This window comes from Mustela lutreola, chromosome 2, assembly GCF_030435805.1.
Source record: "Mustela lutreola isolate mMusLut2 chromosome 2, mMusLut2.pri, whole genome shotgun sequence".
Lineage (NCBI taxonomy): Eukaryota > Metazoa > Chordata > Mammalia > Carnivora > Mustelidae > Mustela > Mustela lutreola.
In genome coordinates, this window is record NC_081291.1 from 95,404,442 (window position 1) to 95,422,378 (window position 17,937).

General features: G+C 50.5%; 1 protein-coding gene across 2 annotated transcripts in view; it reads right to left on the reverse strand.

The window, feature by feature from the left end:
* The window catches only part of SLCO2A1 (solute carrier organic anion transporter family member 2A1), a 74,876-nt gene that overhangs the window by 39,952 nt on the left and 16,987 nt on the right, over positions 1 to 17,937 (reverse strand). For both annotated transcript variants that reach the window (XR_009350895.1, XM_059162649.1), the window contains exon 2: positions 4,001 to 4,138. Coding sequence is in view for 1 of the 2 variants with exons in the window: in XM_059162649.1 (XP_059018632.1) it covers positions 4,001 to 4,138 (138 nt within the window). In the remaining variant the exon portion in view is untranslated. The remainder of the gene's footprint in view (positions 1 to 4,000; positions 4,139 to 17,937) is intronic.

Sequence of the window (17,937 nt, forward strand, 5' to 3'; positions counted from 1 at the left end):
AAGGCAAAATCTGCCCCAGAGCCTCCACAGCCCTATGGAGCCAGTTCCCCTGCCCCATGAAGGCTCTGATCTGCTCTCCTCCGTCCCTCCCCTTCACTCCGCCCTAGCTGCTCTCTGCCTCCAGCTGCTCTCCTAGCTGCACACATGCACCCTCCTCAGGGCCTTTGTACTTGCTGCCCCTTCTCTTACTTGTCCACAGGGCTCCCGGACATCTAACCTACTTTAGACCTATGCTCAGATGGAAACTTCTCATGAAGGGCCTCTCTGAAAAATGAGGGGGTGGTGGTGAATGAAATGGGTGAAGGTCCTCAAAAGGTACAAAATCCCAGTTATAAAAGAAGTAAGTACTGGGATGTGATGTCCAGCATGGTGACAACAGTTAATAACACTGTCCTCTTTATTGGAAAGTGGCCAAGAGAGTAGATCTTAAAAATTCTCATCAGGGGTGCCTGGGTGGCTCAGTGGGTTAAGCTGCTGCCTTCGGCTCAGGTCATGATCTCAGGGTCCTGGGATTGAGTCCCGCATCGGGCTCTCTGCTCAGCGGGGAGCCTGCTTCCCTCTCTCTCTCTCTCTACCTGCCTCTCCATCTACTTGTGATTTCTCTCTGTCAAATAAATAAATAAAACCTTTAAAAAAAAATTCTCATCAGAAGAAAAAAAGCTGTAACTACGTGAGGTGCTGGATGTTAACTAGACTCATTGTGGCGATCATTTTGCAATATATACCAAGGTCCAATCGTTATGTTGTATACCTGAAAATAATATAATATTGAATGTCAATTATATCTCAATAAAAAGGAGGTAAGTATACCTTATCTTTATAATAATTAAATATAACTTATAATTTAAGTTATATTTAAATATATTTATAATTTAAGTTCTATTTAAATATTTTTATAATTTAAATAGTTATTTCAAATATAGCCACCATTGCCCTCCGTGACTTTATTTTTCTTCATGGCACTTGTTGTAGTCTGATCTACCAAGTTTTATTTATTTCTATATAAAAAAGTTACATTTATCACTAGAATGATATATGAGCAGAGGGTTCTGTCTGTTCATTCCTGCCTCCCTGTGCCTAGAGCAGTGTTTGACACATAGTTGGTGCTTTTGAAATATTTATTGAATAAGTGAATGAATGAACAAATGATAGGCTTTTTCAAGAGGACACAGTTGCTCGGAAGACCCCTCCTTTGTCACCAAGAGTAAGACTGTTTATAAAACACAAAGAAAGGGGGAGTGAAGGCGTGTGGGGGGAGGGGAGTAACCCAGCCTGATGCAGGGGGTTGCTCCAGCCCCTGGCCAGATATCACTCTAGGAGATTCTGAAACGCATCCTGGAAGCAAAGCATTATTCTTAAGCTACTTAGATTTTATCTCTCCATGTTCTTATTTCTCTATCATTTTTTAAAGACATGATTGTGTCGGACTATACCAGCTAAGCTAACTGAAGCTGACTTTAAAAGGTCTGGGTAAGGGATGGCAGGGTGCCCCAAAGGGGGAGGAAGACCTGGGTAACCCAGGCCCCACCCAACTGGATTGGCCCTTCCAGCACTCCCAGGCCGTGTGCTCGTTTCTCAGCGGGAAGTAGGACCTCCACAGCTGTTATGGTGGATGCTGGCTTAAGTCCTTGGTCCCCAAACTTTTCTTCAGCAGTGGAGTCCCTTTGCAAAAACAGTTTTAACATAACATAGTGTAACATAACATAACATAACATAAACATAACATAACAAACATATATTATGCTATATGATACAATGTAATATAATATCATTATTCAATATAATATATCATTGTTCTAGCTGAGGAGAGGAGGGCCTCTATAGTCCATGCCTCAGCCTCTCAGCCCCTCTACAACCCAAGCTCCATTGTAACACATCCCTGCTCATCTGTGTCCCCAATCCAGGGGCCCCAGGCAAAATCCAGGTGGGAGACATTAAGGATGGGGCCTCAAGGGCTCCCTCCGATTTTGTCTGCTCTGGCCTGGCCTTTAGCAGTGGGCAGGAGAAGCAGCTGCTTCACTGGACAAGATGCCTGTGTCTTCTCGCATCAGCCATCTCCTCATCCTGCTGCTGGCCCTTTGTACCCGGCCCTCCTCTCCCCTTCACTCACCCATCAGCCTGGAAAGCTCTGAGACTGGGCAGCAGCCTGATTCTAATATGATACTGATTAGCAGTGTGCTTAGAACACCATGTTGAGAAGAGTAAGAACCTGGACTCAGCTGGAAAGACGACTGTGGTTGATTAGTGACACCTGCCAGGGATAGGACTGCAGTGACCCAATATTAGAGATTCTGTCTCCCCTCCATGAGTGAGGACGATGTGTGCCAGGGGCATTATTAAAGTCATAGGCCAGCCCAAGGAGGGCCAGTCCGTGGAGGGGTACCAGGTCCCTGTGCTATGGTCCGCATTGTGCCAGAGCTGGCCAAGTGGCAGGAGCACAGCCTATGTGGGGGCATCACCAGGAAGCCGAGACACGGATGCACAGACAGAGACACACGTGTATATACACACTCACATACACACACACTAAAACATATAAACATAGACAAAAAGCAGTGGCTCTAGGAGGGAGCTCAGAGGAAAGGGCTTGAGGCCAGCAGGAGTGACTGATGGGCCACAGGGCTGCAGCTGGGCAAGTACCTGCATGTCCCAGGTGCAGAGACAAACCATGTTGGGGGGTGCGTACAGAGATTCTGGCCATGTGTTTGGGGCAGAGCAGGGCTGTGGACAACGGAGTGAGGAGGACTGGTAGAAGCAGTGGGTTGGGGTTCAGAGGGGTGGGCCTTAGCATGGGGGCCATCAGCCAGACCTGGGCTCAGACCCTGGCTGCCCTGTATGTGTGGCTGTGGCCAGCCTCGATGGGGCAATCAGGCTTTAGCTGTAAGCTTCCTCATCTAGAACCACGGTTAGGCAGAGATGTCCCCACTCCTAGGACCTCGAGGGGGATCTGGCCCAGGGCAGGGGCTCCTGAGGGCACTGTGTGTAGGCCACTGAGAGTGAAGGAGTAAAGGGCAAAGGCGTATTTCCAGCTGGGAGCAGGACTGGGGATGGGGAAATAGAAAGGGGCCAGCTAGAAGCCCCCCCGCCCCACATTTTTTTTATGGCTCTATCTTAGAAGCTGGCCTGGTGGAGGCCGGGCTTTAAATTATATCAACCTGAATTTCACTAAGATGGAATTCTGCTCTGGGAGGGAGAGGCTGTGCCTCCATCCCAAAAGAGTGGGCCTTGTGGAAAGAGAAGAGAGAAGCTAGGCCAGGGAGACACATTGCTTCACGTGGAACGACTAGGTTACAGCCACAACAGAGGGGGCTCTCCTCTGCCTCTTCCTCCCTGGTTTCCAGTGACTCCCACCTGACCCTGCCCTCTGACCCCCCACTCCTGATCTCTGGGGCCACCCCATCTTCCTCTAACTCTGACATGCGGTCACTGAGGGACAGTGTGAAATCCCTGTTGCTGGGATGTCACAGAGAGCTGACCTTGTTTGGAAGTCAAGGCCACTGCGGGGCTCTGGCTCCTGTGATCCTCCTAAGAGAGGAGCTACAGGGCTCGGGGCTGCTTCTCCACCCGCACGCCTAAGACTCATCTACCCGTGGACCACGGATGAGCAGAGGCCACGTAACCTTGTGCGTGGTCACAGAACTCAATGAGATAGACGCAGAGCTGGGAGGCAGATGGCCCAACACAGCCGGGGCAAGCCACGGCACACGCTCAGCCCCAGTGCCCCCATCTGTCGGGTGGGGCGAGGAGAGTACTTGCTCACAGGGCTGCAGTAACTGGGCCCTAGAGTCCGGCGCTGCCAGAGGCTCTTTGCTCAGTGCCCAGGGCAGGGAAACCTCAGGAAATGCAGCGGCCACCACACTGGCCCCATCTAGCAGTCCCTATTCCCCATGTGTACCTCCCAGCTCCCCATTCCCCTGCCCCTCCCAGAGCCCCCAGCTGAACTCTGGATCGGGGTGGGGGTGCACAAGTGGGGTCTGAGGGACCAGAACCTCCTGCTTACCTCATTCAAGCTGGAAATGAGCCCCGAGGAGGAACTGGAGAGCCCGAAGCGCTTCTCGATGGTGGTGAGGCAGCTCTTGAAGTAGGCGCTGTAGAGGAGCTGGCAGAGCTGCAGAAGGCCATGGCAGAGCACGAACACCTGTGGGAGGAGACACGGGCTGCTGAGGCCTCCAGATAGCCAGCCCCGGCCACAACCTTGGCCTTCCACTGTGGGACCTCGGAGCAGGGAGGCTAGAAGTCTGGCCTATTTCCTCACCTGTTACGTGGGAACACTCCCATCATGGGATGGTCTTGAGGGTGAAACAGTATCAGGGTTACACCTGTGATTTATACCCCACTCCAAGGACTGGCCCAGTGCCGTCCACCATTCCCTTCATTCCTGCCATTCACATCCGGTCAGCATAAACGGCCTAGCAGGACCACGGTGCTGGAGAAGCACCCCCAAGGCAGGGGCCTGACTCACCAGCCCCACATCCAGGGGCACTTAGCACTGAGGAGTGCCTTCACTGCACCGCCGAGCCCAGCGGGCACTGCTTTGCCCTCCCTCCAATGTCCTGGGCGGCCTGGAAGTGACGCTCCAGCCAGTGCAGCTCACTCCCAGGGGCACAATAAGCCGTGGGTCACATTGCTTCACTCCTCTTGACCTGTCCTCCATTCCCCTCTCCAGCATCAGCACCCATTCTCTGAGGCTCACCTCTAATTCACCGTGATGGTGCAAACTACCCGGTTCGAATGGCTACCCCCCCCAGTCCACCTCTCATCTGGGGTGTCTGTGGTTGTGCTTGCTTCTCTTGCATGGATGATAGGGGTCCCAGGAAGGCCCCAGGCCATTGTCCCTGCATCCCACCCCACCCCATAAGCCTGTCCCTGTGGGTCTGAGTGAATGTGAATGTGAGTTTTGGGTTGATGGGACAGATACACAGCTGCGAGGGTAGACAGCAGTTTGTAGCATCTGGAGTTGGCTCCAGGCTGAGCTCTGGGATTTCCTGGGTTCTAGGCTGGTGTGCTGGGCCAAAGCAAGCTCAGAGCCAGGAGCCCCATATCCCTGAGCTCCCCTGTGAGGTACCCCTTTCTGGAGACTGCACTTTTCCTTCAGGGAAGGGTGGGGTGCCCTTACGTTTCATGGCCTGCCAATGTTCTTCTCTTAATTGAAGGCCTGGCATCTTAGGACAGCTATTGGGGCTCCACCTTCATTTCCGTTTCCTTGCACAGCTGAGCCCACCCCATGTGCAGGGGCCTCTCTCCAGGCTATGGGATCAGAGCTGACTTTCCCTCTCCTACCTGCCAGGGCAGAGCCTTTGTGAGGCCAGCCTGGGGCTTCTGACGGCCCAGCACTGGCTGCCTGCCCATGCATCAGGCTCACAGTTTCCAAATCCAAGGAGGCCGTTACACCCACAAAACCACATGCCTCTCCCGACTCCCTCCTGCCTGAGCCCGCAGCCACCTAGCTCCTCACCAGGGACAGAAGGAAGCCTGCCCATCTGCAGGGGGAGGGAGCACTCCCTCCCTGCCTCCCTAGGGAGCCTTTGCTCTGCTTCCCCTCATATATTGGCATTCTTGAGATTTTATGATAAAGGTGTTTTTGAAAACTAGTCCCCTGTCTTTTACAAACGGGGAAACTGAAGTCCAGAGAGGGGGATCCCACATGCCTGCCCAGCATCCTGCACACAGTCAGCCCTCTGGGCTTAGAGGCCAGGCACTGGAGATGCCTGGGTGGACCAGTCTGGGGCTGCCTCTCACTCCACCGAGCTCCCTTAGCCATTTCCCACCCTCTTGGGCCCCAGATTTCCCTGTGAGGTAATTGGGCTAAATTGATGGCTCTTAACTCAGTTTTGATCCATAATCACCTGGTGGGAGGTGGTGGCGTCTTTGAAATCTAGAAGTCAAACCCAGGCCTCCGAATCAAAATTAGGGGAAGCCCCCTGATTTCTCGCCGGCGCCTGTCCTACTGGCCCTGTGCTATGCGAGCAGGTCCTGCCTCATCCCCAACCCACCTCTCTCCCTGGATTACTGCAGCCATCTCTCATTGGCATCCTGTCTGCCCCCTTAAAACCCTGCATCCCACCACCCCAGAGACAGCTTTCTCAAACTCAAATGCAAGCAGGCTGTCCCTCAATTAACATTGCTCACTGCCCCCTGCCCCCATTCCCTATAAGATAAAAACTCATGCCTTTGGTACGGTATTGAAGATGCTACAGATCCTAGACCTTGTCTGTCTCCAGCTCCATGCCTTGCTGTGGCTGTATTTCACGAAGACTGGCTACACCTGTATTTCTTGTCCTACATGCATCTCTTCCAGTGTGACAATGACATTCCTTCATCAAGAGGTGGGGTCTCTGTTCCCTCGCCTTCAATCAGGGCTGATCTTAGTTGCCTGCTTCTAATGAAGAGAATGAAGCAGAAGTGACGCTGTGTGACCTCTGAAGCTAAGTCCTGATCGAGGATCCATCTGGCTCCGTCTCTCTTGGGACCTTTAGAAGCCAGACATCACAACGTAAGGAAGCCCAATCTCCCCTGCTCGTGGAGTGGTCACATGTCGCTGTTCCCGCCAACTCCAGCTAAAGTTTTGGTCTGCAACCAGCATCTGCTGCCAGACGTGTTACTGAAAGAGTCTCCAGAGGATTCCAGCCCCAGCCTTCATGCCAAGTGGAGCAGAAATGAGCTATCCCACCAAGTTTATGTAGATGACAGATGTGTGAACAAACTGAATGCTGTCATTGTTGGAAGCACTAAGTTTTGGGTCGCTGTGTAATGCAGCACTAGATGCTTGCAACACCTGCTGTCACACACCTTGCCCTTCAAACTTCATCAAGGTCATACGACTCAAGTTCCCCACAGCACACATTCATTGTCTGTGACTTTGCTCGTTATGTGGACAGAACTATCTTCCCCTTCTTGGTCTGGATAATTACGTCTTCTTGGCTTGTTTTGCCCAGCATGGGGCTCAGTCATGGGTCTAGTTCAAAGTCGGTTCTAAAAATCCCAGTACACCATTGCTGCAGAGGCCTCTTGCTGGTTTGGCTCATGGTTGGCATTAGAAGGAGCATCTGGCAGGAATGAGGACTGTCATAATGGCCTGGGAAAGAGTACAAGGTCAGACAAAAGGATGGCCGTGGGGATGTAAGGAGAGAGCTGCAGAGGTTGAACTGACAAGTCTCTCACCGATTCAAGGTGGAAGAAAAGGGGCAGAGTTTCCAGCCTCAGGGCCAGGAATGGGGCAAGGCCATCCCTGAGACAGGGGACCCAAGTGGAGGGGTGTGTGCAGAGAGGGAGGGCAGCGAGTTCAGTTTTGGAACACCTGAGTTTCTGAGCATGAACTCAGAAAAGACCAGTCTCCCTCTAACCAAATTAGTAATGAATTAATAGGAGTGACTAACCTCTACCAAATTCCCCAGCAGTGTCATGAGAAGAAGGTGAGGACAGTGGGAGAAAAAATCTGTCTCTTTCCTGAAAAAGGTCTTTTCTGAAAAGTGTGCCTTAGGTCTTTCCAGAAAATGCAGAAATCCCCCATTTTCTGCCCCCTGATATGAGGTGGAAGACCCACATAGAGCCAGCCAGCACCTTTCCACGTCCTATGCCCCTCACAGGTCCATCACCAGCTTCTGGCCACTGCAGCCCTGTCGGGTCTGTGTCCTTCTGGGTGTCTTGGCAGAAAGGCTGGAGTACACACGGGCCCTTCATTCCAGTGGCTTCAGAAGATGGAGAGGAATGAGAAGATATATGGCCACCAGGGAGAAGATGCCAGCAAGGGGAAGAACTGTATAGATGGTCCCTGCAGAGCATTCTGGTCAGGGCCACTCAAGGTCACAGCCATCTGGCCCCATTTACTGAGCTGATGCGGACTGGACCCTGGGACCATCATCTAGGTTGCTTGACCTTACCAAGAACCCACTCCATGGCCAGCATGAGATGGAGCAACAAACTGTCAACACTTGCAGGAGAAATAGAACATGGGGTTTAAGAGTCTCTGGGGACGCACTGGTGGGAGGAGTGTCACAAAGAGGAGGGATACTCAGTAACTGGAGACTTCCTCCACTCCCCTCACTTGCCAAGTAACTGAGCCTCTCTGTTACTGCCTGAGAAGTCTAGATCCGAATTTCCCACAAGGTGCCATGCAGAACACCCCTCACTCGAGATGCTTGAAGTTGAAAGTATTCCCAGGAGAAAAAATTTTGGAGAATTTTGCTTATGATCATCCTACCTCATGAATATTTACAATTCACATTAGCATATTAAAGACTTTGAGAAAGTCAAGAACTGCTTAACTGCTTTATCCAAATTTCTCCATACTTCTCCAACCATGGAGACACATTCGCCCAACATACACTTCTAAAAAGTATACTTAACAGATAGTAACACCTTGCAAAGTATGATTTGAGGGAGATCTCATGTCACTTTTAGAAAGCAGCTTACTGGTAGAATCAGCCTTGCGAATTCTTCACAAAACGAAAATAAAATAAAGATGTGTTACACGGCCCGATATATCTTTTGTAAAATAGTGCACCATGATTTCCTATCCCCTCACTCTACTTTTTTTCTTTCTCGTGGAACTTCCGGTTTCCTAAAATTATATCATTCTCACTTACTGGCATGTCCCCCCACCAGACAGAGACTGCAGGGAAGAAAGATGATGAATGGTTTTTAGGGTGCTACTTCCCCATTGCCTGGAACAATGCCTGGTTTGCACCTGGGGCTCAGTTGTCAAGGGAATGAATGTGTCTTTAAATGCGCTAACTCAGGAGTCCATGCTCCAGCAACTATCCGTCAGAGTAGCCATTCAGGAAGCTGCAGGTTCATTGTAATGGTCTGTCCTGAGTCATATATGAACCCCCCCCCCCCTTCAGTGCTGCCTTAGGTCAGTCCTCAGACAGCCTCGGGGAGTCAAAATCTGGCTGCAGTGTCCCTTCTGTGGTCCTTGTCCCTAGGCCGGAGCTGAGTGCACCCCAGACAGGCTCACTCATCTGGTGGGAAGCACCAGATCTGCACGGCCATGCTGACAACCCGAGGGGGTCTGAGCGACACCTGGCCGTGGGAAACCCTTTTTCACAGTCAACTGGAATCCCTCCTACGTAATCCCAAATCCACTTCCATCTCTTTTCTCTTTTTCATCTTTCCCCTTTATTCTGAATCAATGTATCACACACATATGTTTAAAAAAAAAAAATCAAGTAACACCGAAGGGCTTAGAACGCCGAGGCCCTGGCCTGCACTCAGCTCTAGCCCACCATCCGTGCTGCAGGTTGGGGACAGCCACCTCTGGTGTCAGCTTTTCTGTGCATTACACCCATGCATATCAAAATAAGACGCTTGCTCTGCAGTTTCCTGATGTGCCACTGTAGACTGCCTGCCATTAGAGGAGAGGATTCAACTCCCCCCCTCTTGCGTCTCCCATCCTTCCCCCTGCTCCTCCCAACTTGTAATCATTCTCTGCATTTGTGTGTTAATATATTGGATCATTTCACTCTGTGGCAAGCCAGCTGGGAGTCCGAAGGAGCAGGGCTTCCCTGCTCAGCACACACCCATCCTCAGCACACACTCCATCAGTTCATGGAGAAGGTTGTCTGTGCTTTCCAGGGGTCAAAGGATGCTCTATATTGCCCCCTTGGGGTTCAGCCCCACTTCTCATTTCTGTCTCTGCAACACCTCCTTGTTCTAAGTCTGTTGCTCTCTAGGGCTGTGCCCAGTCTAAGGGCTCCCCACACTGTAAGCCCCATGCATGCACCTGGAAACGGTCCTTCCTTGGTCCATTGACATTCCCAACCATCTCCATATTGCTGAAATTATTGCAACTGTTCATCTACTCATAATCTCTATCCCTTTTCCCTCTTTTTTCTGTTCCTGGCTTTCACCATTCTTTCATTCTTTATTCTCATTATAATGAGAATGACGAAATTGAGGGAAGACAAACATGCGCCCAATCTGCCATCTTGAATCATAAACCCAATGTCTTTCTTGATGCTAATCTAGCAAACAAATTGATAATTCTGTGCCCACTTTTCCAATGGGGAAAAAAAGCAGTATACACTTGTCAGTGGACTAAATAGTCAAAGCAAAATGTGTACCCATGTCTTTCTCTACAACTCTCCCCCACACCTCCCTGTTACATTCATGCATTCTGCTACCTCATTTATTTGACCACAGTCTTCCAGAGTGGTTGGAGTGCCTCCAACAGAAGGCACGTGGCCAGAGAGTGGTGATGGCTCTGGGTGTCTGCCCACCCCCACTGCTATTTGTGTCTTTAAGTGTCTCTACCCTCATAGCCCATTGTCAGTCCCGGCTGGCAGCTCACCATGTGGGTAAGACCTAGGAGGTGAGGCTCTGGGCAAAAGAGGCCATAGTGCAAATGGGGATGAAGAAAGCAACTCAGAAAGGGTAACTCCTGGCTGTTGCCCAGCGACCTCAGAGACAAGGAGGCCTCTCAAAGGGGAGGCAGGTCTCTGGGAGGGCTCCTCTGAGGCCCACCTGAGAGGCTCCTCAGAGCTGGATGGGAGAGAGGTATCCTTTTCCCTGTCCGCCAAAAGAAAAAGAAGGGAGCCAAGCAAGGACTCAGATGTGAAAAGCTTTCACCAGTTGGCCTTTTTATCCCTCCTGTACCTTTTGCAGGGTGTGACTTTGGATCCAAACCATGGCCCTGTGGCCCCAAAGGGAAATGTCTCTTTCAAGAAGTGATTCAGGAAATCAAATATTTTCCCATGCAGGAAGACTGTCTGAACAAGATAAAGTTCAGAGATTCAAAATAGCCAGTCTTGGGTCAAAGTGGATGGTATTCATAGCGGCGATAATAAAAGGTATCTTTAGTGTTATTATGAACTAGAAAAATGCCTTTGATATGACAGGGTCCTGGGAGCCCTTGGAAGTCTAAAAATCAAGATAATCTAAAAAGAAAAACATGATTTCCACTACTGCTTCCTTGTTCCTTAAGAGGGAAGTAGCCAGGCTGGAGAGTTGCAACTGGGAACCAAGGGGAGGCCAGTCAAGCCAGGCCCCTGGCGGGTCTCTCCAGGGCCCCTTGGCAGCCTCTACTGTCCATACTGTGGCCTTACTGTATAGCAGGGTTCTCCTCATATGACTGAGGAAGTCCCCTCTCCGAGGCCTATGAGAGCTGCTTCGGGGAGGATGGAGGCTCAGTGGAGGCCAGGAGGCCACAGGAAATCACAGCTGGCACGGAGGAGCATCACACCCAAGTGGGCTCTCTCCCACTTTCATATTGCCCAGGGAGTCCTGGCCAAGGCACCTCTGGAGCCGGGTCCCCACCGAATTGAATTAGGTGAGATCTTTCGGTCATTTTTTTTAGTTTAGTCTACTCAGCTTAGATAAAAATCTCACCTGAAGGCCTCTATGTAAGATTGAAATTAAGATGGACACTGAAAGTCCCAACCTGCATAATTCCTTTAGTTTTTATTATTATTTTGTGTTTTTGTATTTAATATTATTATGACCTAGAAAAGGCCTTTGATAAGCCAGAGTTCTGGGGGTCCTTGCAGGTATATAGACCAGAACCATCTGTAAAAATATACAGCTGCCATTGGGGTGTCCTTGTCTGAGGGGACACCGGGCACAGAAAAGGGAGGTACAAGAGCTCTCCAGCTCCTAACCCCGGTGATCCTCGAATACTTTGGGCCATGGTTATTTTGTTTAGGTTTTCTCCTGTCTGACAGTTGGCTCCAGGGAGGGAGAAGGCAGATGGCTGGGCTGATTTGGTATCATTTGTGAGGGAAGATAAAATGAAGAACAGAGAGTGAGAGACGGCCTGGGATGATAGGAACCCGAAGTATGGCCTTTAGAAATCATGGATTAAAAAGAAAATTCTGGTAGAGATGAAACATGAGCACATGAGACTAAATGAATTTATCAGATTAGCTAGGAACATGGTGCTCAAGGGTTCTCAGAAAAACCAAAACTTTGAAACAAACCTATCATTGACATTTATGTTAATACGTGTCCAAATTCTTCTGCAGAAATTCCTGAAATTATTTACTTATTTTTTAAGTCAGAAAAGCTTTCCTTCGTGGAGTACGAGTGTCGTTTGTGTTTTCCAGAATCTGGCACAAGAGTAATTTGTTAGAGTGAAACAAGTCACCGTTAGGGAAATTGCTTTGAATTCACATATGACAGGAAAAGAACATTCAAACTGTATTAATATGGAGACTTCAACCTATTTTATATTCTTCCTATACGTTGTAGTAAAAAGACAGGTAGTTACTATTTTCCCGTCACTTCCCTGAAGGAGGGGGAGCTAGTTTTTCAGAAAGAGAGAAAGGGGGGACTGGAGACATGGTATCCAAAGAGTTTAGGATACTGAAGCTGATCCCCAGGAAGCTGGTCGGGAGGAAGGCTGGCTTGCGGCTCTGGGGAAGCATCAAGAGATATTTTCTTCACATCACCTTGTCTGTTTACTTATTTTGTCTTCCTCCGTGTGTCAGTCTTGGTCACCCTGTATCTTCTGCATCTGGCTATCTGGCACATAATAAATGTCCAGTCAATATTTGCTGCGTTCTGTTCATCCCCATACTACCCTGAGAGGCAAACAGGATTACTTTCAATTATGGATGAGGAAACGGAGCTTCAGGGAAGCTTACACAGTTGTCTCATGTCACACGCCTAGTAAATGGTAGCAGCCTGCTGACGCCAAATCAGGCCGTCATCCTGCTCCACCTAGCTGCCCAATCTTATGAGAGAATTTGGGGGAAGAAGGCATCCCTAAAATTGTTTTTATCGCGATTGGTTATTGGGGCACTTGGGTGTCTCAGTCGGTTAGGCGTCCAACTACTAGTTTCAGCTCAGGTCATGACCTCAGGGTTGTGAGACGAAGCCCCGAGTGGCATCAGGCTCTCTTTTCAGTAGGGAGTCTGACTGGGATTATCTTCCTCTGCCCCTCCCCCATACGTGTGTGCATACTCTCTCTCTAATAAATAAATCTTAAAAAAGAAAAAAAAAAATTGCGGGCTATGTAATTGCCAATCCAATGGCCTCCAGAGGTGGCTTACCTAAGTTCTGCAGTGTTCAACACATTTGTTCCCCTCACTTTTGTGATGTCACCCGCCATCTCAGTGCTCTTGCTCTGACTGTCTCTTCTTAGAAAGCCCTTTTCTGGCTTCCCAGATAATGAGGATGGTGTCTGGGCTCTGTCCTCAGCCCCTTTGCCCGTCTCCCTATACAGGATGGCACTGGGCACCCCATTCACCCCCTGTAGGGCCACCCTGGAGGCCCACTGACGCCCCCTGGCGCAGCTGGAGGGCAGACCCCCTCCTCTAGCCCGGACCATGCAGTGAACCGCATTCCACACATTGCAGCTTTGAGGCCCGGCCAGTATCTGAGATTCGTGACCCGAACCATTATCTTCCCCTGGATCGTCTCCACTTCTCATTTCAGTTCTTGCCCTGGGACGTCAACCTCCAAACCAAGACTCAAATCCACACCAAGCTCTCCAGCCCCAAACTGCCGCCCTCTACTCCAGTCACTATCAGATCCCACCAGGTCCCTGTGACAGGTTCCTACCCTCTTCCTCAGCCTACTCCCTCCTCCTTGCAATCTGCTCTTGGGCCAGAAGTCATCTTTTCAGAAACCTGAAGTATAACATTCACACAAAAAAGGCATAAGTCACAGAGAACAGCCTGACAAAATTTCACAAACTGAGGCCACGTAAGGGACCAGTACCCAGATCAAAAAGCAGAAAGGGCCTTGCTTCCCAGAAGGCCCTTATGCCCTTCTCTGCCATGCCCCACCTCCCGGAGAATAGCTCTCCTGACTTCCAGCAGCACAGGTCAGGCTGCCTGTTCCGTACTTCATGGAAATACTATGGATCACATACTACGTCAGCATGATCTTCTGAACATGGAGATCAGAGCCTGTCCTGACCCTGTCAAAAACCCTCCAACAGAGTCAGACCAGCTCAGATTAAAAATAAGCAAAGTACCCAGCCTCCAGGGCCCTCCCTGTCCCAGCCCCCAGGCACCTTCTGCTCTTGCCACGTTACCCACTACCTGGGCCTCTTCTCAGGTGCCGAGCTACCTCTGTTCAGCCTGGGTAGAAAGTGGAAACTGGGCAGAAAATTTATAGCCCCTGTGAGATGAGGTGTTGCCTCAGAGCCTTTGAGGGTGGAAGTCATTCACCCTCCCTGGGGACTCTACTCCCGTCCCCTCCCTGATCTTTCTGGTGGTGGAGAATGGCCCTCCTGTTACACCCTCCCCATTGTTCATTGGGGCAGTGACCCTGGCTGCAATTACAACCACCTGCCATATTTGGGGCCCTGAGACAATTCTGGTGCCTCACGTGTACCTGTCCCCGGGCAGGAGAGCAGAGGAAGGAAACAGTTGCAGAAGCGGGGCTGTTGCTTGATGAGAGGAGGCTATGGCTTGGCCCATGCTTCGTAACCAATAAATCAATGGGGAGGATTACATTTCAGCAAGTGGCACCATTGGTTCCCGAGGTCCCCGTAAGCCATAAGCAAGTGGATGTGAAGTGATTAAAAGGTACTGTAAATTCCTTGTACAATGGGTTGTTGTTTCCTTTCTATTGTATTCCAAAAAGTTCTGGAGCCTGGTAAGTTGCTTAGCAAGCCCTTGTAACTTCTTTCACTCTCCTCGGAGTTTCACCCTGGACCAGCTCCCTATCAGAGATTCCCAGCATCTCCATTTGTAGAAATGAAAGCTCAGACTCCCTTTTGACTCTTGGTCCCACCAGATGCAGCAGCAGAGGAGAGACTGGTGCCTCACCCCTGCAGGGTGAGGAGGGGAGCAAGTGAGTGAGCATCTGGGTGTGGCCTGGCCCACTAGGTGAGGATCCTGAGAAGGTTCAGTAGAAACAGGTGGGTACCCTGGCAGGATAAGGAAGGAGCCCTTGCCTAGGGAAGCCCCCGCCAGGGACGGCCCATGCCCACCCACTCTCTGCTGAGTAAACCATCCCTAGCCTCTCCCGGTAAACCACAGCGTGCTCAGCCCATCAAAGCCACAGGGAGGACTGAGAACAAAGCATCCAGAGCCTGTAAGAGAGTCCAACACAGCTTGAGAGGAGGCTGAGGGGCTGCCCAGCCTGAGAGGCCAAGGCACAGACACGTGTGTGTGGCTGCCCATGGGTGCAGACCCAGACACCGCACTGGGCGCCGCTCTGGTGGTTCAGCACTCTCTGTCCTGCCGCTCTGGTGTCAGGGTGCCCCCAGAGGCTCTGGCACAGACACAGCGGAGCACGCAGGCACACACATGCACCAGATGGGCACGCTCAGTCCGCTACGCCCATCACGTGCACACACAAAGGTGGGGACTCCCCTGCAACAGGCCTGTAAGTGGCAGAGACAATGCTTTCCCACGTGGGAAGGTGTCACACCCCGTTCCGATCGTCCTGGCATTCCCCTGCATGCTGAGAGACCCAGGATTCACAGCCACGGGCTGTTCTCCCAGAGGCCCACACCCTTCCAAGATCCCATCACTCTGGAAGAGAGGCAGCCAAGACATTCCAAGGAAAACCCAACCTGCAACAGAGTGAAGTGATTGCTCCCACGTAGGAAAGCCACATTTCTGTGGTTATTCCCTCCCTCTGTTCTCCGGGTGGCAGGTGGAAGGATGGCAGGAGGAAGGGCTTTGTCCCACACTCGAATTTCTCTACCCGCTCTGATACTTCAAGGGAATAAAGTATCTTCCCTCAGTGCTAAGCCATGATCATGATTCCAGAATCTGCCACCCGACCACCTGTAGATCACAAGAGGGGCGTGCTCCCTGGGAGTCTCCGTTTCCCCCACTGACCCATGAGAGTCAAAATATCAAAGATATAGACCCAAAGGGTTATACCACATACAGTGCTGTCCCCCAACACTCTTTCTTATGATCCCCATGACTGATCTCATGTGTCTCTACACCCAACTCCCTCTGTCTCTGAAACTCACAGCAAAGTACTAGGGACACTCTCCACCACGTATGCTGGGCCCAGCCTCCTTGCTGGGGATGACAGGTTTAACTCTATCCTTGGACTAGGTTAGGGTCAAAGCCCTGGCTCCTGGTACCCATGAAAGTAACATTATTTTGAAATGTTTGAAATGGGCTCTCTGCAGATGTAAGCAAGTTAAGGTGAGGTCATACTGGAATAGGGCAGGCCCCCAGCCAATGACTGATGTCCTTATGAGAAGAAATTTGGATACTGAGATACACAAGACAATGGAGGCAGAGAATGACTGACGTGTCTGCAAGCCAAGGAATACTAAGGACTTCTGCCAGTCACTAGAATCTGTGACCCCGTTGGTCTTCATCTCCTCATTCAGTGACAGAACCCTGTCCCTCTGGTCCAGCTGTCCTCAGCTGACCCTCGCAGAAACCTGTTTCACTTCTGCTGGGCCACCACCTCGCCTCCAGCTCCAGGAGGGTGTTCTCACTGACTTTCCAGGTGACTGAGGAAGCAGGTTGCTTTATTTTTCAATTGTTAAGTCCCTCCAAATTCACCCAGCTATTTTCTTAATTCCTCTATTAGTCACTTATTGTCCGCTGTGGGCAAACACAGTAATAGCTAAGGTCTCCTGCGCTGGGCACCCATTTCCTGCCTCACCCTTGTTCCCATCCTTGATCTATCTTGCCTCTAGGCTCCTCTCCCCAACACTGGGTGTCTCTTTACTCATTCTCAGGTTCCTCTGCCTTCTATCCACAGCTGGAGGTCCCTGAGAATGTTCCCCCAATACAGAGAAATCATTGCATGTGAGCCAATAGTTATAGGAAGCCCATGCAAAATGGGGGTGGGGTGTGCTCCCTCTCTCCTCCAGCTGAAACTCTTTTCCCTTCTACCTTTCAGAGCTGTTGCACAGAATGCCCTGTCTTCCTGGCTGATGACAAATCCTCACGAGGATCAGTCCATCTGTAAGCATTCTGCCACAGGCCAGGAAACAGATTCTACTCACCATTTTTTTCTAGATCTATAGAAGATACAGCTCCAGATTGACTTGCTCTTCCAGACTTTTCCTTTTCCAGACTCACTGCAAACCTGTGCCTGCCAGCATGCACACCTGTAGGAGGCCTCCCTCCTTTGCATGGCTGGCTCTGGGAGGCACTTGTGTCTATTCCTTAAACACACCTCTCTGCATGTGGGTTCTGCCTCCTGTTCACGCTGTTTTCTGCCTAGAACTCTCTCATGCACCCTGCCCTCCCTTGACCCCTTGTTGGCCTAGCTCTGATTGCCCTGTTAAGCTCTGTTTGCACATCACTTTAATGCCATCACCCTTGTGATTTCAGGGCAGTCATGGTTATATTGGGGGGGGGGGGTCAACTCCTAAAGACCTCACTTAGTTCAAAACACACACAAGTCAAGACTTAACCTTCACTGCATGTGGGCTCTCTCTATGAGGACTGAAACAGCGCCTCCCACTGGCAAAGGTGCCAGACACAGTTTATGATTCCTTTGGACTGCCAGCTCTGATAGATTTGATTGGGGGCTGTGTGTGTGTGTGATTTGGGGGGGTGCATTATTTGCTTGTTTTGCCCAGACGGAACATAAAAATAATGTGATAAGCAGATATGTATTGAATACCATCACGGGCAAAACATATTCCATAGGAAACCAAGGGCCAAGCAGGGCCAGACCCCTCCTGGGGCTCCCATTTGTTAAGAAGATGAGGGATAGGGGCGCCTGGGTGGCTCAGTGGGTTAAGCCTCTGCCTTCGGCTCAGGTCATGATCCCGGAGTCCTGGGATCGAGCCCCGCATCGGGCTCTCTGCTCTGCGGGGAGCCTGCTTCCCTTCCTCTCTCTCTGCCTGCCTCTCTGCCTACTTGTGATCTCTCTCTCTGTCAAATAAATAAATAAAAATTTTTAAATAAAAAAAAAAAGAAGAAGATGAGGGATATGTACACAATAGTAGCATCTGCTTGTAAGGGGATATGAAAGGTGCTGGAGTGACCATACACTTAATGGTGCCAGAGGCACTCTGAATGTGAGACCTCGAGGGAGATGTCCCTGGAGAAAATG